Here is a 19,051-nt window from a genome sequence, read left to right on the forward strand (position 1 = left end):
CAGTGCAATGCGAGTCAGTTTGGTGTGACATAAGCACTGGGAAAGCAAAAATGAGAGTAAGAGTGTGTTATAGGCCCAATGACTAATGAGTACAACAAACAATTGTACACAAAAATAGAATAGACCATAAAATCAGATTGTGTTATAATGGGAGATTTTAACTTCCAAGATACTGACTGGAACTTGTGGGTTGGTCATTCGCATACTAGCAAGACTTTTGTGGATTTATTGGATGACCATTTCTACGGCAACTTGTTTGAGAGGCAACCAGAGGTAGTAATACCTTGGATCTGATTATCAGCAGTGATGAAGCATGCATTAGAAATTCGCAGATAAAGGAACCACTAGGTGGCTGTGATCAGTGTACTGATGTGGGGTTTACTTAAAGATTTAATTACCATCAGGGGTAAAGGGAAGGTTTTTGCTTTCATAAAGGTGATTAAAGTGGTCTCAGACAGTTTTTAAATTGTATACAGTGGGACCAACTGATGATGTTACCGGCAGCAAATTCTAAATGGGAAACATTCAAGGAATTAATTGTGGAAGCTACTAGGCTTTTCATACCGATTAAGAATTATCTTTCAAGGTTTAGGCCTAAATGGATAAATGGACTCGTGGCAGAGAAGAAAAATGTATGGTATGCATATAAATTATCAGGCAACATATAAGCCTATGGCAGATATAAGCTAGTCTGTAGTCAAGTCACAAACGAAATTAGGCAAGCGAAGGCAGATTATGAGAAATATTTGGCAAAGGATGCCATGAAAAACAGCAAGGACTTGTTTACTTCTATACACTCTAAAACGGTGTTTCCCAACGTGGGTCCCACGCCCCACATGGGGGAAATTTGATTGTTCAGGGGGCAATTCAAAAATTGCTCGTCTAGAGTTTAAAACAACCACCTACTATGATTTAACTTGTACAAAAGAAGAATTGTTGGTATCTCAATTTGAAATAAGCATTAGTTAAATGTTGTACTTTCTATAGAGCCACACTTGAAAGTTTGGAGTAATATCAACTATAGTTTGCTCGGAGAGTATTGCTTACTATGCCTAGTGAAGGAATAGTATGTACTATATTGGACGATTGCTTATGGCATGCGCAATGCGCAAGCAAAGTGGTTGTCTACTGTAGCCTAGCGCAAACTCCGCATGTTATATGAAATAGGTAATTCCTTTCATACAAACGCTCGTTTGGGCGTCGTGACTGTACATTTGGATAGGTTTGGCGATCTCAGATTAAAATAAAAAATTACTTTGTCTGTGCACAGAATTATTATTAATGAAGAACCGTGATACACAATGGTATGTATTTGTCATATATGTATATTTCTGTGGTCTCAGTAAATAAGCAAATAAGTCCAAAAACTCGAATTCAGGAGAGGAAAAATAAACTTTACACTCTCATATAAACATATATTCGAATATACAAATATTTATTACTCACGCTAAAACTACAATAACGAAGATATCTGCATATCACATAATAGTAAATAATAAATACTTTATTATAGTGCACTTATCTCATTTTTGACAAATTAGACTTATCTGCTTGTTCACAGAGACCACAGATTTAATAGCCCGAATTCAGTAACTTGTGTGATTTATTCATTCAAAAAGCATACTAATAATTAATTTTGATATATTAAAATAAAATTAAATTAACTTTAATGCATAGTTTATTTTTAGTTTTTGATTTATCTTATATTTATTTACTTCAGTTGCACAGTAAAATGAGTAGTGCAAGTAAAAAAAAAAGTTCGTCAGTATTCAGAGGAATACTTAAAATTTGGTTTCATACCCGCTGTCCACGATCAAAGTCACCTTTTTGTCTTTTATGCTAACAATGCTTGACCAACGAATCAATGAAGCGAGGTCGTCTTGAGGCGCATTTGAAGGCGAAACATAATGCTCATGTAAATTCAGATTTAAATTACTTTAAAACTTTAAAGAAGAATTTTGAAAAAAGAGCAACATTAAAGTCTGTTTATTGCTCATACTGCAACTGTCAATCGTACTCTTGAGGCTAGTTATGAAATTTCTTTACTCATTGCTAAATCTGGGAAAAATCATACTATAGGAGAGAATTTAATCAAACCATCAATATCAGCATTTCTTAAAACAGTTCTGGAAAAAGATGACAAAAACATGAAAGCTATGCCACTCAATAACAATACTGTTAGCAGAAGAATAGATGAAATGAGTGAAGATATTGAAATACAACTTGTTAGAAAGCTGAAAACAAGAAAATTCTCAGTGCAAATGGATAAATCAACTTTGAGAGACAGTGAAGCCGTACTGATAACTTATGTAAGATATATTGATAAAGGTAATTTTGCTGAAGAAATGTTATTCTGTAAATCATTAGAGAGCACCACTACCTCCAAAGATAAATATAATAAGCTAAAAAATTATTTAGATGACAATAATATACCAATGAAAAATATAACATCTTGTGCTGCAGATGGTGCTCCTAATATGATGGGCAAGAAAAATGGCTGCTTAAAATTGATGAAAGATGAGAATCCAGAAATGCTTCTTGTGCATTGTGTTATTCACAGGGAAAACTTGGTAGCTAAAAAATATTTCGCCTGTTCTTAATGAAGTACTAAAATCAGTTATAAAGTGTGTCAATGCTATTAAAGCTAATGCCAAATGTGAGTGTCTCTTCAAGCTTTTTTGTGAAGAACAAAATGCAGACCATGTTAGACTTTTACTTCACACTGAAGTAAGGCGGCTCTCAAAAGGGAACTGTTTGAAAAGGTTTATGGAACTATTTGATACTATTAGTGACTTTTTAAGTGACAAACCTGAAATGAAGCATCTGTTAACAGTCGATGGTAAAGCATTTGTGAGTTATTTAGCCGATATCTTTGAAAAACTAAATATATTAAATAAACAACTTCAAGAATAAAACTCTCGTCGATACAAAAGCAAAGATATTTGGTTTCATTACATTTATTGAATTATGTCAAAAATATATTTGTAATAAAAATTTTGAACAGTTTCATTGGCTGCAAAAATGTGAAGTGACTGATACCGCTGTACTTGTTAATCATCTGAAAATTCTGTCCACTGATTTAAAACAAATTGATTTTCCAACCTGGATGATGCAACCAATGTTAGTGGATTTGTCTGATGTATCAATGCAGTACCAAGAAGAACTCTCAGAAATGCAAAATGATGAGTCAGTTAAAACTTTATTCAATATAAAAGGAGCGATGGCATGGCTTTGTGATGAAACAGAAATTAAATACCCAAATTCAACCAACTTTGCAAGAGAGCTATTGTTACCCTTTCCATCTTCATATTTAGCTGAATGTGGATTTAGTGCCATAAATGATTTGTTACTAAAGAAAAGAAATCGACTGGATAGCACAAAACGGAGAGACTTGAGACTGAAGCTGACTAAATTGGAGACCAATATAAAATCTCTCTGCAGCAAGCATCAAGCACAAGGGTCTCACTAAATTTAGTGCACTCATCTAGAAGTGACTTCACATGGAATGTTGAAATTATTAAACAATTAAATAATAATTACTGAAAATTAAAATAATATAGAAAAATCTTTCATATAAATTATTTTGTATTTGAATTTTAGTTGTCTATTATATGTTCTGAAAATTTACTTACTGTTTTTTTCTTAATAATTTCCTAATGATTTCTTCCTAAAACCTAAGTCTTGTGTCCTGAACAAGTTGTAATTAGGCTTCATTTAGGGAATAATTCAATTTTTGAATATAAAAAATATGTATATGTTACATAGGGGGAATCAGAATTTTAGAAAGACTTAGGTGGGGGCATGGTAAAAAAAAGGTTGGGAAACACCGCTCTAAAAGGAAGGGGATGAATCAGTTTGGTCCACTTGATATCGATGGTTTGACGATGATCCTGCTCAGAAAGGTGATAATCTGAATGAGTATTTTGCATGTACATTCACATGTGAGGAGTTATTAAGGGAGGAAAATGCCAGAAGTTTATCAAACTGTAACAGTGCTTAATAATTTTGTAATAACTGAGAGCAAAGTGGATGAGAAATTGTTTAAGTTAAACATAAGAAAGGCACCTGAGGTTGATTGGATCTATCCAGTTATATTAAAGGTTGAAGGCAACGAAACTAAGCAAACCGTTAGCCATAATTATGAGAGCATCGCTGGACTCAGTGGAAGTCCCCACGGCCTGGAGATGTGCAAATGTATCCTCAATTCACAAAGGGGGATCTAAAGGGTTAGTTTAACTTCTGTTCCAGATAAAATAATGGAGTCACTAGTTAAAGATGCACTGCAGAATCATCTAGACAAAACTGCAGTAATAATTTAGACAGAGCACAGGTTTGTTAAGGGAAAGACTTGTCTGACAAATTTGATTGGATACTATGATGTGGTTACAAATGTTATTCGTGCATTAAATGCAAAAAATTAATTTGATATCATAAACTTGGATTTCAGGAAAGCTTTTGACACTGTTGCGCATGGAAGATTACTACACAAAATTGGAGCAGTATGGTATTAAAGGTAAGTTGCTACAATGGATAAAAGGGTGGTTGAGTGGAAGAAGACAGAGAGTGGTAACCAATGGATGCTGCTTTTCATGAACTAATGTTATTAGTGGAGTCCCACAGAGTTCGGTGTTGTGCCCACTGCCGTTTTGTATATTTATCAATGATATTGATGAAGGTACATCAGGCTGTGTCGAAGTTTGCAGATGATACAAAGGTTGGCAGGGTTGTTAATGACAGTAATGGCAGTGTGCTACTGCAAACAGGATCTAGAAATTTTGGGTTGAGAAGTGGCAACTAAAGTTTAACATTGACAAATACAAAGTGCTGCATTTAGAAGTAACCCCAGAGGAATGTACCAATTGTGTGGTAATACACTTATAAGGGGGGGTGGTAGAAAATGAAAAGGACCTGGGAGTGATTGTGCAGTCAGATATGAAGTTTTCTGAGCAATGCAGACAGGCTGCCAGAGCAGGTTATGGTGTAGTGTCAATGATATACAGGAATTTTGCTAGTAAGGAAAAGGAAGTGATTATTCCTTTGTATAAGACAATGGTGAAATTATAGTAACCTTATAATACCATGATAAATCTGACTAAAAAATGAATAGCAAATGCTTAGAAAACGGTACTCACCTTGTATAAATCTGCAATAAAATTTTTTTAGTAGATGGTGGTTAAATTTAGGTTGGAAGAAGCATTAAAAAGAACTAAGGCAGGGGATGGGGTGAAAATATTTTAAACAGAGCTCAAGGAAGTAGAAATGCAGATCTCCAATCCTTGGTTGTCATAAAGAGGTTAAAAAACGTAAATGAAAAAAAAGAGAGAAGACCGGTGGTGCCAATAGTCGTTACGAGGGACTTTCGTGAGTAAACCGTCATCAGTTGGCAAATGGAAGAGAAGTGAGCGCGTGTTGTATTTAAAGTTTATCTAAACTCCCATGGTGCTCTTTTTGACACATGGGAACTTTAGCCGCAAGAGATTCCAAGCCGGTGAAAGGTTGAAGGGAAGTTTAGTGTTAATAATGTTGAGATCAGAATGGTGTCAGTACCATTCGATGGTGAGGGCTTCATATTGAAGAATTCTGTAGCTCGATCTAAGTTTAATAATAATGATGGCAGAGTCAACAAGGGGGGTGTGGTTGTGGGTTTGAGCATGGGTTGTTAACTCAGTTCAGGATTGACTTGTCTTGAAACTGTTGAAGTGGTAGTATGCGCGGGTATTGGAAGTTGTGGAGGAACCGAATTTGGTGGTAGTGCTCCTGATGTAACAGGTGTCGCAGTTCGGTTGGCATTTTATGAGATATATTAAGTTATTGAGATCACTGATGGGATATTTGTGTGTATCTTTGTAAGAATTAAATAGGGAACCTAGTTTATTGTAAGTGGAGAAAGTGAGGGAGATGTCGGTATCTCCCTTACCATAGTGAACTTGCAGCACAATTCCAACGTACATTCAAAGATGGAAGCCTCCTTAACAATTCATGTTGAGGGAAATGGAAATGGACCATAATTTGCCAAGCTGGTCCAGTGCGGGTTGGCAGATCGACCGTATTCAGCAGTCAGGGGCTTGAACCCCGGTCTACCCAGAGAGCGTGTGCTACTGCACTCCAGCTCCTGCCCACTCGGATACGGAGGCCATCAATAACAAAGTATCATGCAATAATGTACAATTTAATACACATTTTCCACAGTAGACAGCCAAGCCATCTAATCATGACTTTTAAGACCACTTTATAACTAAAACATAACACAAGAGCATATTTGAAATCTTCTGACAAAACCAAGGAAGTTGGTAGGTCTGATTACCATTAGCATTAGTAGAGGTATACAATGCAAGAAAGCAAGCTTATGCAGCATCAGCCAAAAAAAAAAAAAAAAAAAGCTCTGATTTCACCCCTCCGTTCATTCCAAATACCTGTCTAGCTCAGCCTTAAATTTATTTAGGCTATCAACTTCCACAACAAAAGAGGGAAGTCTGTTCCACCAATCAACTACCCACCTTGAGTACTGTCTTTCCTCAATTTAATTTATGCCCTCTCAGGTGATTATTCTGAGCAAGAGGAAGATCCCATCAGCATTGAGCATGCTCAAACCATTCAAGGCTTTATACATCTCAATCAGATCACCTCGCAGGTGCCTAGTCTCCAAACACTGTAATCTGCAAAACTTAAGCCTTTCTTCATAAGAGCAACCCTTTGTTCCATTCACTAATCTTGTTGCCCTTCTCTGTACTCATTCCAACAGCTCTACATCCTTCTTAAAATGAGGCCTACAGACCTGTATACAGTACTCAAGGTGTGGCCTGACCATCGCCTTATACAAGGGGATAATCAACTCCTTATCCCTGCTAGAAAAATTTCTATATGTCACTGACAAGACACCATGAGCTATTCTTGCCAGACCGTCTGCACTACTCAGAAAACTTCATATCTGCCTGCACAATTACCTTCAGGCCCTTTTCATTCTCTACCACTGTCAGTGTAGTACCACAGAGTAGACACGTTACTCTGGGGTCTGTCAGTGTAGTACCACAGAGTAGACACGTTACTCTGGGGTTACTGCTTCCCATATGTAGTACTCTACATTTGTCAATGTTAAACTTCATTTGCCACCTCTCAGCCCATCTGAACTTTTCTAGATCCTGTTGCAGCAGCGTACTGTCATTAGTGTCATTAACAACCATGCCAACCTTCATATCGTCTGCAAACTTGGACATTAAGCCTGATATACCATCAATATCATTTATAAATACATAAAACAACAATGAACCCAACACTGGACCCTGAAGGACTCCACTAATGACATTAGTCCATGAAGAGCAGTGTCCATTGATTACCACTCTCTGTCTTCTCCCACTCAACCATCCCTTTATCCATAGCAGCAATTCCAATGCCGCACTGCTCCAATTTCTGCAGCACTCTTCCATGTGCAACAGTATCAAAAGCCTTTCTAAGATCCAAATATATGATATCAAAGTTATTCCCTACATTCATGATAATGCATAAAACTCCTATTATACCCATTTAATTATTATCAGAAATGCTAATGGTGCAAAAGTGGAGAAGCACCAGGTTAACATCAAAAGTGTGTGTGTGATCACTTAATATAAGTGATTCAAGTAACATCTTTATTATTATATTTCCATATACTTTTTTTTATTATTTATGATACATTGCAGAAAAAACACAAATTTATAAAGAGAATAATATCATGAAAATTGGATGCATCAGTTATATTAATGTTGACATGAAAATGAAGACGTTTTTTTTTTTCCCTACGAAATAACAGCAGTCTTTCTGTTACCTACCATTAATACCAATGCAAGTAGGACCTTCTTGTTTGTAACCAGGAACGCAACTGCAGTAAAATGAGCCTTGTGCATTGGTGCAGAGCTGATCACAGGTACCCTCAATGTGACATTCATTGGTATCTATTGAGCATTAAAGGAAATTTGTAAAAATTATTAAAGGATGACACAGAATAAAACAAAATACATTATGATATCAAAAGTATTAGGATACCATTGTATAATAACATGACATATATAAAATGTTAACTACTTTAATGATGTATAGGGCAGTATAGTAATGTATGAATATAAATTAAACTGCAGAACATGGGGCAAAGTTCAGTGTGTTTAAATATGGACAAGTAGTTGGGTGTTAAAGGGCAAGCCTTAATGTTAAACAGATTTCGAAAGCTCTGAAGTTCCAATGTTAAGTCAAGTTTTGACAGAAAAAGACCTCAAAATAGTCATGTTGCCAAAGCATCACTACAGCTGCTGCTAAATTACTCAGAAGGTCCATATTATCATATTTAGGACAATGCACTGGGGTGATTTTCACTGATGAATGTGGCAAACAAACGTATAATCACAAAAGCCAATGCTTGCTGATAGTTTTAATAACTTGTACTGGTGTCTTTTGGCATTCAAAAACTTTTGAAAATATAGTGCATGCATGTGCACATCACACACACACACACACACACACACACACACACACACACACAGCTTTTTACTTCTGAACAGAAAATTTTCCAACAGGATTTACACAAGAAACCCATAAATAAATTGTTCTAGTAAGTATCTGCATTACAAAAATTACCAGTCATTATACAAACAGAAACAATCAATATGACAAATTATGTAAACGTAGACAAACACAGTTTCAGGGCAGTCAAATTCAAATTATTATAATACTAGCAATGGAGCTTATCACTCATGTCTATATTATATGCTTTGTCTGTAGCAGTATATGTACACAGGTCAATTTTCACATTGTGTGGGCTGAAAAAACCCTATTCCCTCTGTCTATGATCAGCTAATTACAGCATAAAGACGACTTTAGAAAGTCCTGCAGTGACTAATGGGAATCAACTCAGACCTCACCACATGAGTAGAAGACAGTGATGTATCATGCCAACTAACAAGGGGAGATTACGACATGGTCCTCAGGGATTTCAATAATAAAGGGAGAAAGCGCACTTCTCAAACATTTTTGAGAAAATCAAAGTAAAAAAATCCCAAGCGAGTTATGAGTAAGTTTTGCAGAATGTTTCACAAAAGACCACGTGGCACGGTGGAAGCGTGCTGACTCATATTTGTGAGATCGCTGGTTCGAGTCTCGATGAGTGAACTTTTTTTTCAAATCAGAATGCAAAATAATTGTAAATCACATGGGTTTATACATTTTGTCTATTTATTTTCTATTAAAAATGTGCATTTTCCCTTTTTTTTTACCGTCTGCCTTGAAAATTCATTTTCGGAATTGCTGTCTATTAAAAATAAATTTAATTAAACTTTTTTTTTTTTTTCTAAAATTAACAAATTCGAATAGGTGATTGACAAAAAAAACACAAATAAATATATAATGGAATTTTCCCTTCCCTTCTCATCCTTTGTTCTCGCCTGCCTGCAATATCTGCTTCGAGAGCATAACGTTACAGAAACATTATAAGGGGACAGGTAATAAGTTATTTTAAACTGCTCCAAACCATTTTAAAGAAACTGATTTCAGGAAGTTTTCAAATGATATGACATTGTATAAATTTTCTATTTTAGAAAATGACAAAAAATGTATATTTTTTTTAAATTTATTTTTCATCATTCTTTGAATTTATTTAATTGCTTAAAAATTAAAATTATTCATAATGTTCTTACATACCCAAATGTAAAAATCTTTTAATAAATTTATTTTTAATAAACAGTAATTCTGAAAATGAATTTTCAAGGCAGAGAGTAAAAAAGGGAAAATGCACATTTTTAATAGAAAATAAATATACAAAATGTATAAACCCATGTGATTTACAATTATTTTAGGTAAAAATTGCATTCTGATTTGAAAAAAAAGTTCACTCATCAAAATTCAAACCAGCAATCTCGCAAATATGAGCAGGCACACTGCCGCCGTGCCACGCGGTCTTTGGTGAAATGTCCTGCAAAACTTACTCATAAGTCGCTTGGGATTTTTTAACTTTGATTTTCTCGAAAACGTTTAAGAAGCACGCTTTCTCCCTTTGCTCAATAAAGGTTCATACCAAGGCTTATCCACACAAACAGTACTATTGAAATCTATGAGGACCACATCATAACCTCCCCTTGTAAGACATGTATAAAGTAGAGGACACTGTTGAAGGATAATCTTCCAGGTTGTACAGGGTGCAGCATATTAGTGGGACATTTCTGGTCCAAACTGAGGAGGTAATAATCTCACCAATCTACACAAAATAAAACAGTCTTTTATAATAAGTTTAACAAACATTAATCAAAAAGCAGTTTAAATTCTAAAAAAAAGACAAAATAGTCCTACAAACTTCTTATAATTTTTCTGAGGCCGGATAATATTAGCTATATTATAATTCTGAAACTCTTATTCTGTCTTTTTTCAGCCTATGTAAATAACAAATCAAAGTGAGGAAGCTTCTTACTATGCTAAAGGGAATTCAGAAAAGAACAGTCAGCAGCCCAAACCTTAAGCCATGTTCCAGCCCATCTGTTGAATTTATCTAGATCCTTTCGAAGTACCCTGATTACCATCATTAACCACTGTGCCCACTTTTGAATCATTGGCAAACTTAGACATCAAACTTGAAATACTTGAAATAAATATTGAAAACAGTAAGGAGCCTCACAGTGACCTTGTAGAATTGAAGTTATCATATTGGTTCACGAAGAGGAGTGTGGCCATTTATAACCACTCTGTCTCCTACCACTTAACCATCCCTTTATTCATAGTAGCAACTTGCCACAAAAGATGGAAGTTTGTTCCAACAATCAACCACCCGCTGGTTAAAGACAAACTTCCTCACATCTATTCTGCAATCGTCCCTCCTCAATTTGAATTTGTGGCCCCCCATGTGTGTGGTCTAAGCAAGAGGAAAAATCTTATCAGTACTGAGCTTGCTCAATCCATTCAAAGCCTTCAACACCCCAATCAGATCATCTTGTAGAGGCCTAGTCTACAGACGCTGCAATTTGCAGAACTGAAGTCATTCTTGGTAAGCGTACCCCTTTGTTCCTTTCACCAATCTCAATTCCCTTCTCTGTACTCATTCCAGCAGCTCCACATTCTTCCAAAAATGAGGTCTTCAGACCAGTACGTAGTACAGTCAGTTCTGCTATAATGCACATTTTAGCAACATGAATTTGCTGCAATGCAACTGATATATTAGGGAGTAATGCAAGTATAACGTGGTTTTCCGTGTTGGCTCATGCATGATTTTGTCTACAAGTAACACCAGGTGAACACAAACCCTGAACCAAGCTGAACATATTAACCTGAGCAGCAATACATACAAATTTACGAAGCTTAAAAAATGTCAACCATCAAATGTGTGAGAGCTATATTTCCCATCTGCTGTAGTTGTATTATCAGAGATACACTGTTGTCATTTGCTGTATTCACAAGATAACAGGTGATACTGTAGGCGGACTCATGTTTTCAGGAGCTTGCATTTTTCTGTTTGAACAGAAATTTCGTGAGGCATGGTAGCGTGAGCAGAGGAGCACATTTCTGGAGGTCACTACCATAAAACAATAAAAAAAATTTGCAGTTCTCGGTTTATTGGTCTTTTCTGTTAGTGCAATATAATTATAAACGTGTAGTAAACTCGATCTTATTGCATTTGCAATAAATACCGATAGCTTGAATTCTATGGGTTTTTACGTCAATTATGGTGAAATGTGTTTCCCCTTCCATGAAATCTTCAATCACATAAAAAACATAAATAAATTCTCAGAATCTTCTCTTCAGCCCTATTTTGAAGTTGAAGCAATCTATAAAGTTGAACACGGCACACACACACACACACACATCAATTTGTGTGTGCCATATTCAACTTTATAGATTGCTTATCTTTTTTTACTGTTTTAAATGTTATATCCAAAAAAAAAAAAAAAAAAGTCAGTGAACAGAAATATCAATTAATATGTCTATATTACAGTATTAATTAAGCTATGTAGGTAACAGTCTCCGACCAATACAACTAAATGGGATATATAGCTCTCACACATTTGATGTTTGACATGTTTACATGTGACCTCACACAAACACAAACCTTGTGTATCTCTTTCCTCAGTTCACCCGCATGTGTTATCCTACAGGTGTGCGCCATGGCCTGTTCTTTCGCATTTAACTTTTCTTTATAAAAAGTATTCATACAGCATTCCAGACATGGTTAAGCGTCCTAGTTCCAAGAAGCCAAGCAGTGAGTGCAAAAGGAAAGCATTAAATATAGAAGAGTAACTTCAAATAATAAAACATTCTGAAAGAAATGAAATATCTCGTAATATCTCGAGAGCAACAAGCTTAAGTGAATCCACATTGCACACCATCAGAGATAATGCTGTGAAAATAAAAACTACATGTATAGCTGGAACAACTTCAAGTGCTGCAAAGTCAATTAGAACAAGAAATAGAAGGAACGGAAAGACTGCTAAGCATATGGATTGAAGACCAAACCAAAAACAAAATCGGGAGCAGCTTTCTCGCAGTGAAAGAGAAAGTACTAGTTATATATATGAAGATCTTAAAAATAAATCGCCAAATCTTGCAGAAGTGGCTCATTTTAATGCTAGTAGTGACTTGTTTAATGGGGGCTTCAAACTCTGCTACTCTTTTCACAATGTTAAGCTGTCTGGTGAATCCGCAAGTGCAGATGAGGAAGCCGGAAAGGCATTTCCGCCTGTGGTAGAATTATTCTTCAATCATTCAGAAAATAATTGAAGGCAGTGGTAAGACATTGGATCAGATTTTCAATCTGGATGAAACAGGACTCTATTGGAAACATATGCCTTCAAGGACCTTCATCTCTAAGGCAGAAGCACATGCCTCAAGATTTAAGGCAGAAAAAGATCACTGAAATGTGATGTTCGCCGCCAACACCACCACCAATTGGTTTTAACTTCAATTCTCTGCCAGCGGAGACTTGAAGTTAAAACCAGTAATGGTTTATCACTCTGCTGCTACTTAAGGTGACAAGGTACAAACTGTTATGGAATTTTGGAGGAGATTTAACATCAAAGTTGTCATTGATATGATTGAAGAAGCCTGGAATGATGTAACAAAAAACTGCTTGATTCATGTGTGGCCAAAACTTATCCCTCATTTAATTCGCGATTTTGAAGGTTTTGAACCTTCAGAACAACTAAAACAAATCAAAGCAGATTGTGTTTCTCTTGCAAAAGAAGCTGGTTTCGAGAAAGCAGAAAATGAAGATGTAGAAGAGCTTCTAGAGTCTCAACAATGAGGATCTACCTACTGAAGACTTGCAACAATTTGTTGCAGCCAGCAAAGTGGAAAATCAAGATGAGTACAAAGTCCTGCAGGCTGCCCCACAAGAACTGAAAACAGCAGAGTTATCAGCTGCTTTAAGTGGTATTCAAAAGCACCTGCAGTGGATTGAAGATAATGATTATAATGCTGAATGTAGTAGGATAGCACTTAGTGGTGTTCGGACCCATTTGAAACCATACAGGCAGCTCCTGTACGAAAGAAGGAGGCAGGTAAAGCAACAAAAGCTAGATAGCTATTTTAAGCCAGCACACACAAAAGAAAAGCAGGACAGTGAGTCACACCCTTCCACACACTTTTGAAACTATGTATTTTGCTTCCCACAGTGTGGCAACCATCTTGAGAGAATACTGGGTTTCCTTTTATCATCTTTCAAAAATAACTAAGGTAAAACTGTAGATGTTTATTAAATTAGTAGGAAAAGAAAAACATGTAACCTGAAACTTTAAACTAACGGCGTCAGGTTTGTCTGGATAATGTTTCCCAGCCAATTAAAAATTTCTTCCACCTAGTTCTAAAAGCTATTTTTACACACTTTCACAATAAATTAATTTATAATTTTCAGTTGTTTATTCATCATCTTAATTTCTGTTGCACCTGTTATTCTGATAATATACTGATCCAGCTTTAAGTTTCTGACATTGGTTTCGATTTTGACAGTTGTTACAGCAGCATATTTGGCACTGTGTCCTGGTTCTCTGTAAAGTGCAACAGACCTTCCTGCCTGGGCAACATCCCAACCAGTATGTGTCTCAATTGCTTTGTTTTACCATGATGATTAGGTTTAAATTTCAGCATAAAACATATGCTGAAACCAGAACCAGGTTACAAAAGGATAAAATAAAAAAAGTGTATTTTGTAATTTTCATTAAAATTGATAAAAGCAGTCTTTGCATGTGCATAACTAGTAAAATAAAGGATAATAAACTTATGAAATTAATGAAACGCACACAAAATAAACACAAAAATGCATATTTTGTTACAGCTGTAGCTCTATAAGAAAGTATACAATTAAAATTGTGTTTCAAATTTTTTTTCAACTAACGTTTAAACAATTTTGGAGAGAAAAAAAAATGTACTTGTTTTTATTTTGATACCTATATGAATTTGTTACTGCATAACATATTATTACTCAAATTATCAAGATTCCACTGTGTTATTATTATTTTTATTGTTGTTTAAATACCAAACATACCAACACAGTCAGTTGCATTAGGCTCTTTTCCTTCGGAACAAAAGCAAAGAGCACCTTTTGGACTAGGTCTGCATCCATATTTACAGTCAGCTGCTTCACATATTGTTGAATTTTCTGAAATAAAATTCAGGTTTTCAATAACATTCAACAACACACATGAATACAATGTAAACTCACTTTGCATTAATTTTAACTAGTTTTAATATTTATTACTAATAAATCTGATTTCATGAGACTTTTCCTTGCATACCCATAACTGAGTATTTTTCCTTGTACATAGGTAATTTAAGGTATACATCTCATATTTAACCAGAGAAATAACAAAAAAACACATGAAAAATACATACAAAGAGTTGCATCTTATAGGTATATAGGTTTATAATGTGCTTATAAAGAAACTAGTAAACAGAACTAGTATAACTCATTTGATAGACTGAGTGTTTGAACACTTTGTCTTAATGTAAAATGCTGCTCACCAGTTAATGAGCTATATCCTGATGTATTTAATTAAAATAGTTTAAAATTAATGTAGAGTGAGTGTGCATTATATATACTGAATGATCACTGAATTATGACAACACATATGAAAACTAAATGCGACCCGTTAACCATCTGAGGTACGAGAGTGCGGAGTTAGTCGACCTACGTAGCATAGATATGGTGTCAGTGATTCAGTAGGTAGTAAAATTCCGAGCGTGATGGGTAAAAGGAAGGATTGTGGGTGTGCGACGAGCTGGTGCCTCGATTTCCCAACCAGCTGAACTGGTGGGGTGTTCGAGAGCTGCCATACTTAAAAGTGTACCAGGACTGGCGTCAAAATGGTCAAACAATGACCTAATGCCAAAACTGCAAAGGTCAGAGAGAGGTTGATGTTAGAGGTGAGCACCGGGTCCAACGACTGTTGAAGAGTTGACTACCCAATACAACATGGGCCAACCCGGAACAATATCTGGCATGACCATGAGTTGCACGTATGGGCTATACCAACAGATGATCCCCTACAGCATCCTCTCCTAACCAAGGTTGATCAGCATAAAAGACTCGCCTGGTGCAAAGAGCATGCAAGTTGGACGTTAGAAGACTGGAAGGTGTGCTGGTCGGATGAGTCATGTTATTCACTCCACACCGTCGATGGTTGTGTACAGATTTGGCATCAACAACATGAGGCTCTTGATCCATCATGCATGGTATCAAAAGTGCAGGCCGGTGGAGGCAGTTGTGTGGTGTGGGGCATGTTTCACTGGCAGGAACTTTGATCTCTGATGTATGTGGAACAACATATCAGTGGTCTCCACTATCATCAACTGCTTGCTGACTGTGTACACCCCGCTATGTTACACTTTTTCCCGAATGGCGATTGTGTCTTCCAAGATGACAATGCATCGAGCCATCAGGCACTAGTTGTGCAGGAATGGTTTGGGGAACACAGTTCTGACTTCCAGCATATCAATTGGCCTCCGAGCCCCCCTCGATATCAATCCCATAGAGCACTTGTGGCACATTATGGAAAGGCATATCAGGTGTCTGGATACACCAACCACCTCCATACCTGCATTGTTAACTGCATTACACACAGCTTGGTTGTCCATACCTCCTGAACGCTTCCGACATCTTGTTGAATCAACGCCACATTGGATAGCTGCTATACTGAGGGCAAAAGGAGAACCTACGAAGTATTAGGTAGGTGGTAATAATTCAGTGACCACTCAGTGTATATATATATATATCCAAATTATATAAGTTAATGTAATGCAAGTACCTCATCGTTTGAAAATTGATGTAACCATTCTCCAACCGTACCTCCAGCATACATGAAAAAATATGCAAAGTTACATAAAAATATATCAAATATTAGATAAATAACTTAATAAGCCCAACATGGGAACCCATTTTGTAGGAGACTTTGTTGAGGCTAAACCCCTACAAAATAAAAACCCAAGTTAGACTGAGCCATCGGTTTCTGTTATCATCTGCCTGTATACCAATTCCAATATCCATAATAATGGATAATACAATTAATTTAGCATTAGGTTATAGTAAATACTATAAAACAGTATAAATCTGGCCGTCCAAAATGTGGGTTATGTCTAATCATAATTTGTACGAATACAGACTGGATGATATTTAGCCCGACCGATCGCTACAAAATTATAAGCACAACTGAGAAATATTAATAATTGTTGAAAAATATGCAGAAAAATTTTGTTGAACAATATGCAAAAAATATTTGCAGAAATAAGCTAATAAAGCTAACTAAAGGCGAACGGAAGTCAGAGTAGTTAAAGCAATAGTATCTCACTCCCCCCCCCCCTCGAATTACTCTAATAGTTCGTGAGATATGAAAAATTAAGGCAAGAGGATAGATAAAAGTAAAACAAAAAAGGAAAAGCATTTTATCAATATTACATCGGGAGTGTAAAATCCCGACCCTAATAGTAGGGATCCTGGTTAATAGTAAGAGCTGGTAAAAATATATAAAAAGCATGCCAAAAGCGTAATTATAACAATGGTAATTATACAATAACAATGGTAATAAAACGTAATTATAACAATGGTAGTTTAGATACTTGTGTCTATAAGCTATTTCGCATGGCAAATAGATCACATTATAAATTGCCACGTAGCAAGAAGAATAGCAAAGTTTATAAGTATACTGGTAAAGGCAATCCAATACGTACTAAGCATATTTTGGGCAGATTTGCTGAAGTACTGAATACATGGGACGAACCTAATATAAATATAAAACGCATACATGATATAACATTTGGACTAAAGCATAGCAAGCTTAAAGCCTTAGAAAAAATTAACTTGACATATGTGCACCGTAACCAGCATCTAGACCACTTACTCAAGGATATCTTTAAATATCGGCTAGGTAATAAACAGGTTATTGAAAACATATATATTAATATTAAATTCAGCAACATTATATTTGACAACTTACTGTTCAAGGATATCTTAAATAAACATATTAAGGATTTTCCACTCAAAAATATGAATATAGTTACAAGGTTCAGTTACATTAAACCGTTTGGACTTACGGCTTGTAACTATAAACAGCTAGCATGCAACTTAGATAAATTCTACAAGGAGGCTATCTGCCACTGCCACTTGCCACAATACCATGATTATGTAGATATGCATCATATGCATGTTATTACTGGTGATATCAACTTAGTTCCGCACCAGGATCTGAGAACAGTACTTTCCCATGGTTTTAAATACAGACCGAACACTAGTCCTATTGCTAAATATATTAACAAACAATTACACTCCGACCTTATGCAGTTTTGCCTTAAACTTGCATATAAGTATAATTTACCACTAGAGGCCTTCTATAATTGGCTGGTACTTACTATCAGTGAACTTAAGCAACATTTAAGTAAGAAGCTTTTACATAGTAAGCAACTTACCAATAGAGATAGCAAAAGATATAACATGCAATTAATCAAAAGACAATTAAAGGATTTACAAGATATATTTATCATAACTACCATAGACAAGGCCGCTAATAATTATAGTTTTATCTGTAAAAAATTCTACGCCTCACTATTGTACAATGAGCTGCATAGCAGCGCTACATACGCTAGATCAAACGGTAACCTTGGTACTATCACCAAAAAGCTACTAGCGATGCAAAAAAAGTTAAAACTTAAGAACTGCAACACTAACTTTCCTTTTTTGTATGGGATACCTAAATTTCATAAATCACCTACCAGTTTCAGATTTATAACTTCATGTAGAAATAGCTACTCAAAAGTCCCGCATGGTAAGCTAGTTGATCTGCTTAAGATTATCTTCAATAACATAAATTTCACTAGGATTATTAATAATAATAGACCCATTTTAACCTTTATAAAGAATAATAAGCATAATATCAAACACATAAATACATATGATTTCAAAAACTTATTCACTAGCATCCCGCATGATAGTTTAAAATTGGTTTTAAATAATTATTTCACAGAATATAGCGACTTTTTACCCTGCCAACGTAATTACTGGGATAACCTACTTAACCTATGTATTTCCAACAGCTACATTTATAATGGTAGCAATATTTTCGTACAGCATACTGGCATAGCTATGGGGGCAAGTAGCTCATGTCTTATGGCTAATCTATATCTACACCATTTTGAAAATAACTTCACTAAAGATATCAATATGTTCAGATATATAGATGACTTAATTGTATTCAACTATAATGACTTTCATACTGAAGCAGTTAAACACTACCCGCAGGAATTGGTGCTAGAAGTCACTAACAAGAGTGACTCGGGTAAAGCTACATATCTAGATATAGACATTCATAATAAGAATAACAACCAAGCTACCAAGATTTTCGACAAACGCAAAGAATTTAATTTCAAAACTATAAACCTAACCAGTTGGGGTACTAATATTTCTATACGTATCCTTAAAAATATAATAGTGACGCAAGTTATCAGAAGATTATACATCTGTAACAATAAAAGTGATGTTATAGATGCACTGATGGATCTTAAACATAATTTATTAGATAACGGTTTCCCACAAAATTTCATTATGAAACATATGAGTACTGCT

General features: G+C 35.5%; 1 protein-coding gene across 1 annotated transcript in view; it reads right to left on the reverse strand.

Moving 5' to 3' along the window:
- Positions 1-19,051, reverse strand: part of LOC150075985 (prolow-density lipoprotein receptor-related protein 1-like) — a 1,358,636-nt gene that overhangs the window by 1,236,131 nt on the left and 103,454 nt on the right. Inside the window, 2 exon segments of the mRNA XM_090387555.1 lie at positions 7,806-7,928; positions 14,486-14,599. Of these exon segments, the coding sequence (XP_090243681.1) occupies positions 7,806-7,928; positions 14,486-14,599 (237 nt within the window).

Source organism: Mastigoproctus giganteus, chromosome 13 (assembly GCF_048544385.1).
Source record: "Mastigoproctus giganteus isolate SK-2022 chromosome 13, ASM4854438v1, whole genome shotgun sequence".
In the NCBI taxonomy this organism is placed as follows: domain Eukaryota; kingdom Metazoa; phylum Arthropoda; class Arachnida; order Uropygi; family Thelyphonidae; genus Mastigoproctus; species Mastigoproctus giganteus.